The following is an 18805-nucleotide window of genomic DNA, read 5'->3' as shown; positions in this document are numbered from 1 at the left end:
AAGAGTGGTTTACGACTGAGCGACTGAACTGAACTGAACTGAAATTGTATATGTAAAGAAGTATTTAAGACCTATGGAAATGTTCATTATATAATCTTTTATTAAAAAAAAAAACAGGAGACTGCAAAAACAATAGGCAGAAAATATGCAAGCACGTGAAAGACAATGTCTAGCAGTGTCTGAACTGTTTTGAGGAAAAGGTGATTATTATGGAGTAAATGTCTTTAATAATAATTTTTAAAAGTTCAGAATGGGACCTCAGAAGCAGAGGCTGTGGGACTACCTTTTGGAAATTAGTGGAGTACATTAGAGTCTGATACTGTGCTTCAAGAAGCTGCTCGGTGGTGGTGGGGCTCTTTCCTCATCCCCGGCTGCCTGGCACGTTGACTTGGAAACTGTTTAATGGATGCGTAAGAAAAAGAGGACCCGCGTTCATTCCTCCTAAACTCTCCGAAGTTCAAGTGCGGAGGAGTAGCTGCGTCTTGCCAGAGGAGGAAATCCGAGTCGAGTTAAACGAAGGACTGATAAAGATGTCCCTCGTTAGCCCTGGGAAGCCGGCACCGGGCACGACGTGAGCCCCGCCGGGAGCCCCGCCGGACTCGCCGACGGCCCTTCCCGAGGGGCCGGCCGCGCCCGCTGGAAGGTGGGAGGCGGAGTCGCCCGGCTTCTGGGAAGAGACCAAAGGAATGAGTAATTGGAAATTCTGTAACAGAGACCCTTCTCCCAAACCCTATAGACCTTTCACCTCAAACCCCCTGCCGGGAAGCAAGAGGACGGGAGACAGACGCGGCGGAGGGAGAGTCACGTTCCGGAGAGGGAAGTGAAATAAAGAGGGCGGCACCCGGGGGGACCTGTGCGTCATTGAGGGACCGAGGAGAAGCGCGGGCGCACGGGGTGGAAAGGAGAAGTGGGAGCGAGAAGCCGGAGGGGGCGGCTGCGCTGCGCGGGTAAGAGCGCCGCGCAGCGCCCAAGCCTCCTGCCTTCTCCGGCCGCGCCCCGGCCGCCCGCAGCCTCCCGGCTCTAGTCCGACCCGCGCTCCGGATCCGGCCGGCGAAACGCGCCCGCCGCGCGCAGAATGTGGCCGCCGACATGGCCCCGGCCCCGCGCGCCCTGGCGCTGGGCGCTGGCACTGCTGGCCCTGGGCGGCGCGGGGCTGTGCCACGCCAGCCCGCAGCCTGGGCACCCCGCACGGCCCAGCGCCAGGAACAAGTAAGTGCGTGGTCTCTCTTCGCCCCCAGGACGGCCGAGAGCCGTGGGCTCCCACCCACCCTTCCCCGGTCTCCCGCAGGACCCCACGCTGCCCGCCAAAGGCGAGGAGCCGCAGCCGAGGTCCTCCCTCGGGCTGCCGAGGCGGCGCCTCCTCCGCGGTGGAGCGCGCTCCACGGCCGGAGCTGGGCGTCCCGGGCGACCTCGCCCGCGCCCCCAGCGGTGCTGCGTCCCGGACCGTGAGGCGCAGGGAGAGTCCCGCAGGGCAGGGCGATCCGGAAACTCCCCGGGAATGACTGGGGTCCCTGGGACGTGGGGAGGAGGGCCCTTCTGTCCGTCTTTTGTCGGATTAAGGTGCCTGCTCTCCAAAGGTGGACCCGCGCACCCTCCGTATGTCGGCTGGTTGGCCTCCCGCCTCCGTGGGACCACAGGCTCCCCGACCCTCGCTCGGTCGGTCGCCCTGAAGGCTCGTTCCCTCTCTCCCCCGCCTCATTGTTCTCCGGGTTTATGCCGTGCCCTCTCCCCGACTCTCCTTCACCCCAGGAACTGGTGCGCCTACATCGTGAACAAGAACGTGAGCTGCTCGGTGCTCGAGGGAAGCGAGACTTTTATCCAAGCTCAGTACAACTGTGGCTGGAACCAGAAGCCCTGTCCGTCTGCACTCATGTAAGTCGTGGAGCGGAGGGGCGGGCGGGGCGCGCTGGGCCGGGGTTGGGGCAGGGGTGGGGTCGGATCTCTGGGCTCCAGCGGCTCAGAAAATCTCTTCCAGCGGATGAAAACTCAGCCGCTGAAAAGTCTGAGCGCTGAGCGGGGTACCAGGCTCTCCGGGGTATTCGAGTCTGGAGTGAGCGTCCGGGACGCGCCTGCCTTGCGGTCGATCGCAAGGCAGAGGAGGGGACGAACAAAGCCCCCCACCCCCATTCTCTCTCCCTCTCTTTTTCTTTCAATTTTATTACTAACATAAGGCAGCTGGACCTAATTAGATCCATATTGTGTGTTCTGGGGCACGGAGAAGATTCCAAAATGTATACTGCTAAAAACTCTTATGGGTAGGATTAGCTGAGAGGTTTGTTCTAGCCAGTGTTCTGAATCAGGCGTTTTGTCCAAATGTCCCCATAAAACTGACCTCTTCCAGGTGTTGTGTGTCTCTACACCAAAGTCCCCAGGAACAACCCGCTTGAAAGTGTGCGGTTGTTGTTTTTTCAGGCTAGATTTGGGGGATTCAGCTAAGTGGTTGTCAGGAGAGAATGGTCCTTAAAGAGGAGGGGAAGGATTAATCTTTTTGCTCATAAAGATTTCACTGTCTTAAAAAAACAGCAAGGAGGAAGCGAAGCAGCAGAGGACAGATTTTGTTACATACATCATCCTCATTCAGTTGTCATCTGGCGAGTCTTTGTGTTTTTTGTGTAAGTCAGATATCAGAGGGTGAGCTGATGTGAATAAATGGCTGTAGCCGACGCATGGGATGGTTGAAATTAATTGTTTTCCCCTAAGAATAAGTTGTTTGTCTTAGAGCACAGTTGTCTTTACAGCAAAGAGTAGCCAGTAGGCGGATCTGTCTCTGGCAGAGCGAAGGGACAGACTGGAACTTGTGCTGCAGGAAACCTTATCCCAGAAGGCAATGGAGGGGTGGGGGTGGGCTTCAGGCTGTAGTTGGGATCATCCCAGGTGGGCTGTGGTGAGGACTGAGACAAGGAAGGGATGCCTGCGTGCTAGGTCACTTCAGTCCATGTCCGACTCTGTGCCACCCCATGGGCTGTATGTAGTCCTCCAGACTCCTCTGTCCATGGCATTCTCCAGGCAAGAATACTGGAGTGAGTCGCCATGCCCTCCTCCAGGGGATTTTCCCCACCCAGGGATTGAACCAGGGAAAGGATAAGTCCTATTAAAAGCAAAAAAACCACTACCCCCATCAAAACAAAAAAAACTTAGACTCCCCACTGCACTATGCAGAGCATGGGTTTGACATTGAATTGCTGGCTGTCACACTGAGTTGGGTAGCCCATCAGAGGGGCACAGTGTTCTCCTAATGCCTGTGTCTCTGGTTACACAGGGCGCAGAACACAGCATTTTGCAGGTGTTTCTGATGAGCCCAGGAGCCCAAGTTGCTGCTCACAATTCACAGGTGTTGTCAGTTCTTCATGATTTGATCCTTAGGACCTGAGACCCATGAAAGTGAAGGTTCTTGGGAAACTCAGCCTGGAGTTTTGGAGAGGGGGCTTTCTGGGTGGCATGGGACAGGCGGGCCTGGAGGCCTATGACAGGCTCGAGTGGGGAGTGTGGTTTAGCCACTGGTGACTGTCGAGCATCGTGGGAGAAGCAGGTAGGAGCCATGCGGTATTGACAGAGTCGGAGCAGAGCTGAGCTGTTAGGAGCGGTGGAGAGAATGCAGGGAGGAGGAGAGAGAGCAAAGCCAAGGCCTTGGAAGAGGAAGTGCCATCTTAGAGAGCTGGGGAGGAGAAGCCCAGGAGGTGGAGGGGTCCAGAAAGGCCAGGGGTCTGGGGCAGCAGGAGGAGGGGGATAGGCCTTCTGCTAATGCAGGAGACAGTTGCAGGCCGGGGGCTAGGCCTTGTAACTTGTGTGAGATGCAGGGTGTGGTCCTGTGGAAACCCCTTTACCCAAGAGTCGAATGTGTTTCAAGGGTTTTTGTGGGAAAAGGGAATTGGTAGTAGCCAAGCAGGTGAAGCCTGGTGGCTCAGACAGTAAAGAATCTTCTTGCAATGCGGGAGACCAAGGTTCAATCCCTGGGTCGGGAAGATCCCCTGGAGGAGGGCATGGCTACCCACGCTCCAGTATTCTTGCCTGGAGAATCCCCGTGGACAGAGGAGCCTGGCGGGCTACAGTCCATGGAGTCCTCGCAAAGAGTCGGACACGACTAAGCGACTGAACACTTTCACACTTTAAAGCAGATGAAGAGCTACTTGGAAGACTTAGCAGGTTTTAGGACAGAAGTGAAAAAGCCGAAGGGAGAGACTGAATTTGCCCTGAGACTGAGGGAAATCAGAGGGAGACCAGGGTTCAGGGGGAAGTAAGTCCTACAGTAGGAGAACTTCCGAGCTGGACGCTCAGCTGCCGCGGGGTCTGGGGACTTGGCATGCGTGGGCTTCCAGAAGGTTAGCCGATGCTCCGTTTGCACGTACAGAGACTTTGGTTCCAGATTGTGAATTTGGGCGTCGTTCGTGTGAAACTGGAAGTGGAGAGGGTTTTGTCTGATACACGGGTGTTGTGAGTAAGCGCTTTCCTGATGCTGTAGAGGACAGCCTGTGTGTCAGGTGCCGTGTCAGGGCTGTTTAGTCCATACATTAATTTAATGCCCGTGATGGTCCTTCAAAATGAATACCGTTGTCCCCATTTTTATCAGTGAAGACTTGAGGCAAGAAGTCCCTGACTTTCCTGTGGTCACATGACAGGGTAGTGGCAGCGCTGCCAGGAGACCTGGCCTTTGTGGACAGGCCTCTGTCCCTGTAACATGAGAGAGAATGAGGGTGTCTTTAGTGGCTTCCCTGGTTGGCTCAGTGGTTAAGAACCTGCCTACCAATGCAGGAGATGCGGGTTCAATCCCTGGACTGGGAAGATGCCCTGGAGAAGGAAATGGCAACCCACTCCAGTATTCTTGCCTGGAAAATTCCATGGACAGAAGAGCCTGGTGGGCTGCAGTCTATGGGGTCGCAAAAGAGTCAGACACAGCTTAGTGACTAAACAAAAGCAAAACAACAACAACAAGAAACACCACTTTAGTACTTGTAGAGTACTCAGCTACTAAAAGTATTTCCACGTTCTTTCACGGAAGGCAATTCCCACATAAAAGTGAGTGAGCATCATTGGTCCTCGTACGAGCTTGTGCATGTGTGTTCATGCCTGTGTGCTTCACTCTGTTTCCTGGGCATCATTTGCAAGGATGCCGTGGACTCCATCATTTTTCACACTGTCTACCATGCTGTGCGGTTTGGCTCTTATTTTATGAAAACACTGGCCAGTTTGCTTCCTTTGTTTGGTTTGTTAGGCTGGTTGTTGAAAAGATGCTAATTAGGGAGGCCAGCCTAGTGGAGCTTGAGACTTGTGGAAAACCACCCCTGTCCCCCTGGGCTCAGCCACCACCCTGAGACTTGTCACTGGGGATGGAGTTTAAAGTGTGCTTCCAGAAAAACCATTCGAAGCTCATGTCCTAATACTTGTGAGGTGGTGATACCATTCTTGTGTACGGAGGATGGTTAATTACTATGAAGACTTCTCTGTCACTGGGAATTTGAAATCAGGGCTCTCTCTCTGTGGGTCTGTGTCTCTGGTGCACTCAGTGTGAGGAGGGGTCCGGGTCTCCAAGGCACAGGACCATGTCCACAGACACTGCTCTGTCTTCCCTTAGCTAATTCCTGAGGGTGGCTGATCTGACCCGGGGAGGAGATAAGAGAAGTTATCTGGTGCTGATTATCCAGTGAGGAGGGAAGGGCAGCTGCTGTGGACTCTAAAGCAGCATAAAAGCTGGGTGGTGGCGATTGATTATTTACTCTGAATTCTGAAGATGGGTCTGAGGACCGTTCCCCGCTCTGAGATCATTGTTCAGCTTTACACGTTCACGTTAAGAAAGGCATAAATCTTCTAAAATGTCATCGTATTGCAGAGTTCTCTGATTCACTGTAAAAGCCTTTAGCAGTTCAGCCTGTTTGGTAGTTGGTCCCTGTTGCACATGCATGCACACCCCCGCACTTAGGATGGTCCCCGCGGATCCGCACCTGAGTCTGGGGCCTCTGTAGGACACCTCAGCATGGAGAGAGTCTGTCTTGTCCTGGACTGGTTTGAGGGACTTGTTTTGGGAGACATAGGAATGTGGGAGACTTGGAATTCTTTCTGCAGGGTGGGAACCGGGCAGGTTGTCGGCCTTGGCAGACTTGATGCAGTGTCCAGGGCTGATTTCACGAGACGCTCTTCTTGGAGCGCATTCTTGTAAGGGGATGAGTCCTTTTATGTTCATTATCTTCCGTCTGTACTGCAGTCCCTGGGCATTATCCCCCTTTTACAGGAGGGCATGTAGTCAGGAAGTAGTGGAGCCTGGGAACAAGTCCAGCTCTGTTATTTCTAAGCCTTAGGCTCTTCCCATCCCACACAGCCCCTTGCTGTCTAAACCCACACTCAGTGATGAGCGCCCCAAGGGTGTGTGTGGTGTGCATGCGTGAGTGTGCCTCCATGTGTGATGCTATGACCCTGGCAGCCCCAGTGTGATGGGAGGGGATAGTGAGGATCTGAGCTCTTGCAGAGCGCCCCCCTCAACACGGGTTGGCCATGCTTGTGTGCACTGCTGATGGAAAACAGCACTGTCTTTCTTCTCCTCGCTGGACTGGGCATTGTTCCTTTCATGCATCATTCATGCCTCATGGCAGCAATTCTAGAGAGTTCCATCACCTCCCACTCAGCTGGGCTAAGCTGAGTGCTGTTAGTATTTGAGGCGTTTGGGGGTGTCCCATGTGCAGAGGAGGCGCCTTACTGGTGAGGACAGGGAGGACCCCAAACGTAAGGCAGGGTTTTTCCCCTCTATTCACTGCTGTCTGACACTGCAAACTGACTGGGTTTATCAGTATCTGCCCAGCCCAGCCCCTACCCGTTCCTTGGGTGTGTAGAATTTTGGTGAAATTTTTCCTATTAGCTCTTTTTTAAAAAAGAAAAACACTCAGCGGTCAGGACAGGGAGCTGGGCGGGGCCAACTCTAGGAGCCTGCACTGCTGTGATAACACAGATGCAGAATTTTCTAATTTCCCCCAGGTGTGAGTGTTGGTGCTGAGTTTCCAGAACTCCTCTAATCCTTAGATTCTAGAGGGAGCAGATGGTCATTCATTTGGAAGAAAAGTTTTCTATTAGGGAGCAGTCTCAGCCAGGAAAAGCTTAAAAAGAAAAAAAAAAAAAAAGGCACTTGAGACTGGAGGGTAAAAAATGAGGGCTTACGCCTTCTAGAGCCAATTCTACATTTTTCACATCTCCAGGAACGGAATTGCTTTCAATTCAAACTGTGCCTTTTGTGTAGATAGCTCTGGGGGAATGTTTCTTCTTTCTGGATTTTTTTTCCCCCCAAGATTTCTTGATTTTTGGCTGTGCTGAGTCTTTGTTGCTGCATGTAGGCTTTCTCTAGTTGCGGTGCGAGAGCTTCTCATTGCGGTGGCTTCTCTTTTTCCGGAGCACAGATCCTGGAGCTTGGGCTCAGTTGCTGTGGCTCATGGGCTTAGTTGCCCCTCGGCATGTGGGACACTGGGCCAGGGATCGAACCCATGTCCATTGCATTGCAAGGCAGATTCTTAGCTCCTGGACCAGCTGGGAAGTCCCTACATTCAGTTTTATTTTGTTTTGTTTTGTTTTTTTAATTTTATTTTTAAACTTTACAAAATTGTATTAGTTTTGCCAAATATCAAAATGAATCCGCCACAGGTATACATGTGTTCCCCATCCTGAACCCTCCTCCCTCCTCCCTCCCCATACCATCCCTCTGGGTCGTCCCAGTGCACTACCCCAAGCATCCAGTATCGTGCATACATTCAGTTTTTTAACCAATGTCTTGAGGTCCATTGGCTGTGACGAGCCCTGCTCCTTGGTACAAGGAGGGACCCTGTTATCACGAGGGACCCCAAGTCCAAACCCAGGAGCATGTGCACAGAGGCACCCAGAGCTGTGCCTGGTCCCTGCTGCGTCCCCCTCTTCCGGCCCCATCCTCAGCAGCCTCTGGTGCTTCCCCAGGTGCCTCAGACCTTCCTTTCAAACTGCCTTGCTCTTTTCCTTCATTCCTAGTAGATACGATGCTGTATTTGTAGAGCCCTTTGGTGTTCCCAGGAGAAGGCAATGGCAACCCACTCCAGTACTCTTGCCTGGAAAATCCCATGGGCGGAGGAGCCCTGTAGGCTGCACTCCATGGGGTCTCGAAGAGTGGGACATGACTAAGCGACTTCACTTTCACTTTTCACTTTCCTGCACTGGAGAAGGAAATGGCAACCCACTCCAGTGTTCTTGTCTGGAGAATCCCAGGGATGGGGGAGCCTGGTGGGCTGCCGTCTCTGGTGTCGCACAGAGTCTGACACGACTGAAGCGACTTAGCAGCAGCAGCAGTTGGTGTTCCCAAAACATTTTCACATTCATAATTTTATTTTATTCTCATCACAAGCTCAGCCAGGAGATTAAGCAAGGAAGAGACTGGGGTCTTGGAAGAAGAACTTTGTACTTATGGGCTACACTTTGCACCTTTCTTATCTTGGAGGAAACTGAATAGAACACACACAGGTTGTGGCTTTAAGGAAAACAGTTGGCTTTTTGTGAAGCCTCATTTAATTCCCGTTAATTAGTCTTCCTCCACGGATCTCTGATTCCACCAACACTTTGTCAATGAATTTGAATTCTGATGAAGCCAGAAAAGGGGAGACGTGGCAGGGTGGGATGGGGACAGGTCAGCGGGCCCCTCACGTAGTCCCTCAAGGCTGGCTGAGTGTGGCCAACGCTTCCGGAAGAGATAGAAGATGCAACTTCTGGCCTCTGCTCTACCACCGCCAAGCTGTGTGACTTCAAGCTAGTCACTCAACCTCTCTGAGACGTGCTTCCTCAGCACTACAGGGGAGGTGATGGCTGTGAGGTGCAGCACCAGCAATGTCGAACAGACACAGCTTGTTCTCCCTGTTTGGAGTTGTCGCCTCTCGGGTGGTCTCCTCTTTAAAGGCTCTGAATTCCCTAACAAGTTAGAGAAAGGCTGAGGTGCTAAAGAATGAAATAAAGACATACAATGACTTAAGATGACAATTAAGAAAAGGAGACAGTTGACATCAATTTGTAAACGTGAAGTGAAACCCAGAGGTTGCTTTGGAAGCAGAGCCGTCATGGAGTTTTTTTTTGGGGAAAAGCACAGGAGAGATTACGGTCGATTTAAAATAGGTGCTTTGGGGCTTCCCTGGGGGTCTGGGGGTACAAGTTTGATCCCTGGTCAGGGAACTAAAATCCCACGTGGTGTGGCCAAAAGTTTTAAAAAATAAGTGCTCTGGTTGCTGTGGATGTTGGTTCCTAGCTCTGCAGGTGTTTGGGTGCCTGCGGCGGGTCCGTAGAGAGGAGTCAGCTGAGTGTTCCGGGTTGCCTTCGGTGAGCTCCAGTCATGTTTCATCTAGCCAAGAACACGCTGTTTTAATGCTCTGAGAAAAAAAAAAAATCCTCTTCTTCACGTTGGGAATATTAAGATGTTACGCGTGTTTACTGAGTGAATAGTGAGGCAGGTACCGTGCATGACAATGAACTGCTGTTTTACATACTGCTCTCTAAAACCACAACGGACTGCCAGTGTTCAGATGACTTCCAGACTGTCACCCAAATGTTCTGATTTATTGTTGGCTACAGGACTGTTTCACTGCCCAGAATTAACTGCTTCCGTGCTTGATGAAGCAGTTTTCTGGACTTAAAAATAACAATGACCCACTTGATAAAATGACACGAGCATGACTCTGCCTGATGAATGATTTTCCTGGGAGGATCTGGAGAGGGACAGAGTGGTTTTCAATGTGCTGGCAGGTCACATGGGAGGAAAAATAATGAAATTATTAAAATGAAGCTCACCAACAAGTTTTCTTCCTTCCTTCCTTCCTGTTTTAAAGTGGTGATGGGTGCTGAAAAAAAAGTAGGGAGGTTTCCAACTAACCGAATTCCTGGTTCAAAAATGCTGGAGAAGCAAACTTCTATGGGTGTGTCAAGATCCAGCTGCTCTTTTCTTCCCCCCGCCCCCCGCCACCTAAAAAAAAATATTAGAAGATTATGGAATACACCTAAAAATTATTCTTTGCAGCATCAACCTTTCAGGACAGTATGCTTTCCTGAGGATTTAGTTAAAAGAAATTTGAGATGCGTATTTAGATGAAGTCTTCTCAAGCTGATCATTTTGATGAAAGGGAGATGGCTGTGAGATGTCTCAACTTTTCCCTGACTTCTCCCATCTTCTCCCACTTTTGTGATTGTCTGTGTGGGCCTCATTAGGTTATCTTTGCTCGCAGCTCATTATGAGGTGCCAGAGAATTCCCTCCTGCTTCCAGCTGTTGGCCTGCGTCTGCCCAGCACGGATGCTGTTAAAGGATCATGATATAAGGGCCTAGATTTTTTTCTCCCTAAACCGTGGTGGTGAAAATGCCACTTGTTTTCTGCTAACTGAAGCTTTTCCACATATCTTGAAAGTGGAGCTCGAAAGCTGTGGTGGAGATTGCAACAGAGCCCAGGGTGGGGCGGGTTTCACAATCCAGCCCTTCGCGAGGGATCTTTTCACCAGTAAGTGGTTCCCTGGCTCCAGGCAGTTTCAGCCCTAAGAGCTCTGACACTCGGGGGGGCGGTGCGTGTGGCGGGGGAGTGAGGGGAATGAGGGCCTTGGGCAGGGAGGGAGGCATCACAAGCCCCTCTGGATGTGTGAACATTCCAGAAGCTGCTGTCCTGATGGTGCTCAGGCCTGACGTATACACCAGGTGGCCCACCCCGGAGATGGCCCAGCTGTCATCTGCTGGAGCAGCAGTGTTCCAGGACTACAGCCCAGGGTCAGGGCCTGGCTCCATTGTGATAAACCATATGCCCATTCCCAGCCCCACACATTGCATCATCTTCTGGCCACTCTCAAGGTATCTGGGAGTCGTTCGGTTGTATCATGGCAAAAAAAACAACTAGTGAGATGAAACACAGATTCCTTGCTCACTGGTGGAGCAGGAGGGAGGGAAGGCAGAAACACCATTCACGGCTCATGTCCACTACCAAATTGCAAGGCGCCCGCTGAACCCTCCTTGGCAGAGTCCACTCTGGGAAAGAACAGTCCCAATGAGGAGTCACTCTTTGTCATATTTTTTAAATGCTCATTTACATCTTTGACATTTTGTGTTATTTTACACAAAATGGCAATTTGAAGATAAAAAAGAAAATTCTGTTTTGAAAAATTTTGTTTTCCATGCCACCTGATGCAAAGAACTGACTCACTGGAAAAGACCCTGATGCTAGGAAAGATTGAGGGTTAAAGGAGAAGAGGGCAGCAGAGAATGAGATGTTTAGAGAGCATCATTGACTCAATGGACATGAATTTGAGCAAACTCTGGGAGATGGTGGAGGACAGAGGAGCCTGGTGTGCTGCAGTCCATGGGGTTCGAAAAGAGACAGACTTAGCGACTGAACTACAACAGCTTTCAAAAGCACAAAAATACATATTAGGGCTGAGTTCCCAGTAGAAATAAAGCAATTGGTTGTGTGTTTGAAAAGTAATCTGATACAGTAAAAACAAGAAAATTTTAGTTAAATCCTCATTTTGAAACTCTGAAAAAGACTTAATAATGCTGATTTTGGCTTTTTCTTAACTGAGATTTGTAATTGGACAGTCAAGACTGGCAATTTGCTTCGAAATGCTGATGAGATTTTAAAATACTCAAGTGCATAAATATATATAAAGTATTATATAGTATATAAAATATATGTATATATTATATATGTATGCTATATGCAAAGCACACAAACAGCTCTACTGAGGTGTAATTTACATAAACTGTACATATATTTAAAGTTGTATGATTTAACATGTATATATACCTGTGAAACCAACATCACAGTTAGGATATTGAATGCCTCCATCACCCCCAAGAGTGACCTCACACCCCTTATAATCTCTCCCTCCAGTTCCCCTCCCACCCCCCGCCACACTCCCTCCCCAGGCAACTGCTGATGGGTTTGTGTTCTCTAGAGATTTATGTCAAGAGTCATATGATCTGTACTCATGCATTAGGTTTTTTCATTCAGCTTGGTAATTTTAAGGCACGTCCATGTTGTGCTCTGGATCCCTGGTCAATTACTTTTTACTGTCGAGTAGTATTCCTTTGCGTGTGTCCACCACCATCTGTGTCTGGTTGTTTGGAAGCTGAGGACTCATGGTAAAATACAGTGTGGAAACTCACTTATACTGATAGTAAGGGTAGTACTCTGATTTTCCCGAAGACCCAATGAAACAGTAAATACGTAACAGATGTCGAACACTGGATGAAACCGTAATGGGGTAAAGAAACACAGGGCCTGTTTCGCCCTGGGGAGATGTTGGATTGAGGCTGCCTAATTAGCATACACCATTTCGAACTGGCACGAAGCTCAGTAGGGTTGCTGCTGCTACTAAGTCGCTTCAGTCATGTCCGACTCTGTGCGACCCCATAGACGGCAGCCCACCAGGCTCCCCCATCCCTGGGATTCTCCAGGCAAGAACACTGGAGTGGGTTGCCATTGCCTTCTCCCAGTATGGTTAAGTAGACTTATTATTTGAAGACTCTTAGTTCCTTGGTTTCATTAAACAAAATTTTTGTGCCTGGCCTCCGTCTGGCCCAGGTCTAGGCCCCATGGGGACACAGCAAGGAACCCGACTTCTCTCTAGCTCTCCAGAAGTTCACGGCCAGTAGGTGACGTGAGACATAAACAGAAGTGTTTATGAAGCAAAAGGTAGGCATGAGGGCTGCAATAAGAGAAGCACAGACAGTGGAGGATGTTCAGCGGTGGAGGAAATTGTTTCCAGCCGGGAGGAATCTGCGAGCTTGTTTGCAGGTGGTGACGTTCTAGCAGGGCTTTGAAGGAAGGTTCCAGCTGAAAGATAGATGCAGACGTGAGAGAACACCAGCACAGACCAGAGAGGACATTAGCAGGGGCCGAGAGGAGGAGAGAAGGGAGGAGTAAGCCATGGGGCGCAGGGGAGGTCTGTTCCGGGCCTGGCCCCTTGACGTGTAGATGGTCATCGAATCCCTGGATGTCTGTCCCGATGCACCCTGTGTATGAGGACATCAGTCATCCTGACGCCCTCATGTTAACTTGCTCACCTCTGTAAGCCCCTGAATGCATAGTAAATGGCTTCAGTCATGTCCAGCTCTTTTGTGGCCCTGGGGACTATAGCCCGCCAGGCTCCTCTGTCCATGGGGCTCTCCAGGCAAGAATGCTGGAGTGGGTTGCCATGCCCTCCTCTGGGGACCTTCCTAACCAGGGATCAAACCCACATCTCTTACTGTCTCCTGCGTTGGCAGGAGGATTCTTTACCACTAGTGCCACTTGGGAAGCCCCCTACCTCCAAATAAAGTCACATTCCAAGGTCCTAGGATTCAAACTCCAACATATTTTTGGGGTGACAGAGAATTCAAGCTGTAACCCAGGGTTGGGAGTGTGGGTTCTATCATTTAGGCAAAGGGGCACCATGGAGAATTTTAGGTCAAGGACACCAGCAGAGCTTCCAGATGTTAATCTGGCAATTTGTGCAAAATGGGTTGGAGAAAGGAGAGGACGGGTGGGGAACAGCGGGAGGGCCTCTGTTGGGAGCCTGGCCAGGTTCCCTGGTGGAGCTGAAGCAAGTGTGGTGGGGGAAGTGGGTCTGGCTGTGGAGGGGTGAGCAGTGACCCAGATGAAATGGCCAGGAGGCCTCTTCTCCGTGATTTGGGGTGAAGAGCAGTCTCTGAGCATGTTAGTCCGTTGTCAATGGTGGGGATAAAAAGGACCGTACCAGAGCACCAGATTTGAGCTCCCCACGTCATACAGCAAATTTCCATTGGCTGTCTAATTTTACATAGAGGGGTGGGATGGAGTGGGAGGGAGTTTCAAGAGGGAGGAGACATACATACACCTATGGCTGATTCATGTTGATATATGGCAGAAACCAACAACAATATTGTGAAGCAACTATCATCCAATTAAAAATGAATTAATTTAACAACAACAAAAAAGGACCATAACTTGTGTTGTTGTTTAGTCGCTCAGTTTTGTCCAACTCTTTACAACCCTATGGACTACAGCATACCAGTCTTCCCTTTCCTTCACTATCTTCCGGAGTTTGCGCAAACTCGTGTACATTGAGTCAATGATGCCATCTAACCATCTCATCCTCTGTCACCCCCTTCTTTTGCCTTCAGTCTTTACCAGCATCAGGGTCTTTTCCAGTGAGTTGGCTCTTCACATGAGGTGGCCAAAGTATTGGAGCTTCAGTATCAGTCCTCCCAATGAATATTCAGGGTTGATGTACTTTAGGACTGACTGGTTTGCTCTCCTTGCAGTTCAAGGGACTCTCCAGAGTCTTCTCCAACACCACAGTTCAAAAGTACCAATTCTTCAGCACTCAGCCTTCTTCATGGTCCAGCTCTCACATCCGTACATGACTACTGGAAAAACCATAGCTTTGATCTTGTGAGAGAAGGTGAATTTTTTTATGCACTGTCTTTTAGAGGTTGTGGCAGAATTGCCATTATTCACAGAAGGATCAGTTCAGTTCAGTCGCTCAGTCACGTCCGACTCTTTATGACCCCATGAATCGCAACACGCCAGGCCTCCCTGTCCATCACCAACTCCTGGAGTTCACTCAGATTCACGTCCCTCGAGTCAGTGATGCCATCCAGCCATCTCACCCTCTGTTGTCCCCTTCTCCTCCTGCCCCCAATCCTTCCCAGCATCAGAGTCTTTTCCAATGAGTCAACTCTTCACATGAGGTGGCCAAAGTACTGGAGTTTCAGCTTTAGCATCATTCCTTCCAAAGAAATCCCAGGGCTGATCTCAGTACCTCATTATTCGTCACCTTTGATCAGGAATCAACTCTAATCTTTCATGTGGGCAGTTGGGTCTATTATTATAGAAGCAGCCCAGAGGGTTAGTCTTACTACAAATTTTTACCTTATGGTAAATACAATAAAATAATTGTATACATCTTGTCTGATATGACTGGTCTCTGCTGAGATGCCCTAGAACAGTGCCTGTTGCTCTGGGTCGTAGATGTCTGTAGGCTCCTGGTAAGTATGATTGTTCCATAGTAGATACTCAGGGAAAGCCATCATGTGGTCCTGGTGGGCACCCAGAGGATGTTTGCTGAATGAATGGATGAAAGAGAAAGCATGTGAATTGTTTTATTTATTTCTTTTTTTAAGACTATATATTTTTGGAGCAGTCTAAGGTTTACAGCAAAACTGAGGGGATAGTAAGGAGATTGCTCATGTTCCCCCGCCGCCCACATATACCCAGCTTCCACCATTATCGGCTTCCCCCCCAGAGCAGAGCGTCTCTTACAGTTGATGAACCTGCATTGGTTCATGACAGTCATCCAAAGCCCATGGTTTGCATTAGGCTTCATTCTCAGGGAGAGAAAGTTTTTAGCTTGTTTCCCTCCCATTGTGAAGACTCATATGTGCTAAGTTTGGTTTTCATGTTTCAGGCATGGAGACCATAAGTTTGAACAACTGGCCATGGCTTGTGTTTTTAAAATGGAAATCGTGGCATGCACAGACTTTGAAATGATTGTTACAGATGAGTGAAAATGCAGTGGCTTGCAGCTAAAACGAAGGGTTGTGATAGGATAGATTCCCGTTAAATCAACCAAAGTAACAATGTGTGTTGTCGTTTAGATTCCTTTAAAAGCTTTTGACCAAGGTGTAAGCCTACGTTGCCTCTCTGTGTGAAGTACGATGGAGTTTTGATTTGGGGAGGCTTCATGTTGTTGATTAGTCACTCATTCGTGTTTTACTCTTATGGACTGTAGCCCGCCAGGCTCCTCTGTCCATGGAATTCTCCAGGCAAGAATAGTGGAGTGGGTTGGTATTCCCTTCTCCAGGGAATCTTCCCAACTTAGGAATCGAACCTGCGTGTCCTGCATTGCAGTCGGGTTTTTATCACTGAGCCACCGGGATGGCCCAGGGTTCATGTACACAGCTCTAAGGAATGCTTTGGTGTAATTGGGAGGAAACAGTAATCAGAGATAAGAGCGCGTTTTGAGAAAGTTAAATACTGAAAATATAGGGAATTATTTTAAAGATTATTCTTGTGACAGAAATTCTTTGAAAATAGCGTGCTGATGTATTTTATTTGTGATAAAGTAAATTGCAGTGACGTCTTGGGTGGTGGGCCAGCCTAGCGCCTGGGTTATCATGAGGATGAGAATTACTACTCAGACCATAGATCTTAGTTGTTTTATTTAAACAAAACAAAATAATGCAATCTATGTTATTTTTCTTAAATGATTTTTAAAGCGATGGACAGCAAGCGGCAGCCCCTCTTCACCACCTCAGTCTGTATATTTGTCTCCCTCCCTGCTCAATTTACAAGAACCATGATGCCCCGAAGCGTTTCTCCAGGTTGTTACACCCTATCGTCCTACAGCGCCTGCATACTTGGGTTCTGGGCTGGTTTTCTCAGAAAAACATCACACCCTCAAATTCCTTCAGAAAGGACTTCTCTGGTGGCGCAGTGAATAAGAATCCATCTGCCAGCGCAGAAGAGATGGATTCAATCCCTGGTCCGGGAAGATTCCACCTGCTGCAGGGCCATCAAGCCTGTGCGCCACAACTGTTGAGCCTGTGCTCCAGAGCCCGTGCTCCTCAACAAGGAAGTCACTGCAGTGAGAAGCCCGCGCTCCACAACTGCAGAGTAGCCGCTGCTCGCCGCAACTAGAGAGAGCCTGTGCAAAGTAACTAAGACCCAGTGCAGCCAAAAATAAGTTAATTTTTTTTTTTAATTCCTCAAGAAAAAAATCAAGTTCCGCAAGCCAGCCTGAGCACGAGGATTCAGTGAAGGCTGTAGCAACACAAGCAGCTTGGCAGGCATGGCAGATGCTTCCAACCTTAAAAATCCACTGGCCGCTCGGAGTCTCCTTGGAGTAAAATTCCTCCTCACTTTCTTCTCCTCCATGGCCTCCATCACCCTTTTCTATTTAAAAGCAAATAAGCGCAATTTTTCTTTCCTTACCCCTGGCCCTCTACTTGTCTACACCTTCAGGCTGGAGGCGGGCTGGCTGTGGCACCATCTTCCAAAGCAGACTTCTGCTCCTTATAAGCAGAGGGCAGTTGACTGTGAATGTCTTGACCTCGTTTGTCTTACGTGTGGATTTGAAAATCATAAAGTAGCACTGGCGTTACCTGGACAATGTGAGAAATATGAAACTAGGTTGTAACACTTGGTCCTTCTCCCCCACAGTGTGGTCATAAATTAGAAAAGAAACACAAGCCATGTTTTCAATTCCCAGATTATTTTTTTAAACTGAGAATGAATTGCCCCCAAAGAAAGAACATGGTTTTATATCTGCGGAGAAACTCCTACTGTCTTAGGATTTTCTGAGCTTCTAAGTGATTTCCACCAAGTTCCAGGTGAGGCATCTTTAAGAGCTGACCACCATCCATGGTCTTCATCCAAAGGCCCAACATTGACTACAGATGGGGTATCGTAGCCAGTTCCCCTTTTGAATGGAAAAGCAATACAGTGGTCCTTTGGGCTCCACAGGGGATTAGTTCTGGGACATCCCATGAAACCAAAATCCATGGATGCTCAAGTCCTTTATGTAAAATGGTGTAATACTTGCACAGAACCTACACACATCCTCCTGTATACTTTTAATTGTGTCTGGATAACTCATAATACAGCATAAATGCTATGTACGTACTTATAGTAGCTGGGTGCGTGACAAATTCGTTTTGCTTTTTTGAAACTTTCTGGAATTTTCTTTTCCATGAATACTTTCTTTTTTTAAAAAAATGTATTTATTTATTTTTGGCTGTGCTGGGTCTTTGTTATTGTGCGGGCTTTTCTCTAGTTGTGGCAAGCGGGGCTGCTCTCCAGCTGTGGTGCATGGGCTTCTCGCTGCGGTGGCTTCTCTTGTTGTGGAGCACAGGCTCTAGGGCTTCAGTAGCCGCAGCACGTGGACTCCGTAGTTTTGGCTCTCAGGCTCTAGAGCACAGGCTCAATAGTTGTTGCTCCAAGGCATGTGGGATCGTCCCAGATCAGGGATCAAATCCACGTCTCCTGCATTGTCAGGCAGATTCTTTACCACTGAGCCACCAGAGAAGCCCTTGCATGAATACTTTCAACCCGTGGTCGATTGATCTGAATGTACCGAGAACACCTGGTGGGCAGCTGCAAGGGAGAGGGCGGCTGCAAGGGGGAGGGCGGCTGCAAGGGGGAGGGCGTCTGGCAGAGGTGGAAGCTGAGAGAGAAGAGAAAGCACGGAGTGACCAGAGCTGAGGGAGGGAGGTTGCCAAACAAGACAAAGGACATGGAAGAAAAGCTTTCGAAATTATTGTGACTTCTGCAGGAGAATTTGAGGAAATCGTGCTTCTTCTTTTTTTTTTTTAAAAAAAAAGAGGAAATAATCAAAAGAGTTATTCAGTGGCTCTGAGAAGAAAGATCTGGATTTCTGAACCACAGAAAATCGCCCTTGGGCTGAGTGTCACGCCAAAGGCTGAGGCTGCAGCTGTTCTTGTGTCCACACCGTGGGAACCTGGGGGCTGTGCACATGGGGAGAGATGGGGTGGAGGCCGCCACTCTCTGGTCCTGACTCCAGGAATCAGGGGACGGGGTGTGGCTTTGAGAAGTGGAATCATATAGACTGTAGTGGGAAAAGCAGCCTGCTGCAGCCTTGGCCCTTCCCCAAAGAATTTCTTTAGGGTATTGTGGGCCTTTGTTAATGTTGGATTATTCAGCCTCCAGAAAGCTGGGGCTGCGCTTGGGCCTTGGGGGCCCCCCACACTTGCTGGCCATTACCCAGCTGTGGACTGGTGTTCTGTCGTGTATTTCCCCAAGTGAAGAAGTTAAAGCTAAGAATGTGGACTCCTTGGAACACACGTATAAGCTGTATTTCATGCTGCTG

General features: G+C 49.3%; 2 protein-coding genes across 4 annotated transcripts in view; one reads left to right on the top strand and one right to left on the bottom strand.

The window, feature by feature from the left end:
* Nucleotides 1-76: 76 nt before the first annotated feature.
* On the bottom strand, nucleotides 77-2706 carry LOC123465286 (pro-resilin-like). 2 transcript variants are annotated; one of them, XM_045164028.1, is made up of 2 exons: nucleotides 1592-1706; nucleotides 77-667 (listed from the first exon to the last, which is right to left on the bottom strand). In XM_045164028.1, the coding sequence occupies exons 1-2, from the start codon at nucleotides 1697-1699 to the stop codon at nucleotides 458-460; spliced, it is 318 nt and encodes a 105-aa protein (XP_045019963.1). In that variant the 5' UTR covers nucleotides 1700-1706; the 3' UTR covers nucleotides 77-457. The 2 variants fall into 2 exon arrangements, 1 of the variants encoding a protein (XP_045019963.1); XR_006640466.1 differs by lacking the exon at nucleotides 1592-1706 and adding an exon at nucleotides 2567-2706.
* Nucleotides 718-18805, top strand: part of EMILIN2 (elastin microfibril interfacer 2) — a 58588-nt gene continuing 40500 nt past the window's right edge. Inside the window, exons 1-2 of one of the 2 annotated variants that reach the window (XM_006071067.4) lie at nucleotides 718-1209; nucleotides 1750-1872. In XM_006071067.4, the coding sequence (XP_006071129.4) occupies nucleotides 1076-1209; nucleotides 1750-1872 (257 nt within the window). In that variant the 5' untranslated portion in view covers nucleotides 718-1075. Of the gene's footprint in view, nucleotides 1210-1749; nucleotides 1873-3320; nucleotides 3530-18805 lie in introns of those variants that run through there. The other variant, XM_044934554.2, reaches the window with a different exon arrangement.

Source organism: Bubalus bubalis, chromosome 22 (genome assembly GCF_019923935.1).
Source record: "Bubalus bubalis isolate 160015118507 breed Murrah chromosome 22, NDDB_SH_1, whole genome shotgun sequence".
NCBI classification, from domain to species: Eukaryota; Metazoa; Chordata; class Mammalia; order Artiodactyla; family Bovidae; genus Bubalus; species Bubalus bubalis.
Note: the sequence above shows the minus strand (reverse complement) of the source record. Positions and strands in the feature narration are given on the sequence as shown.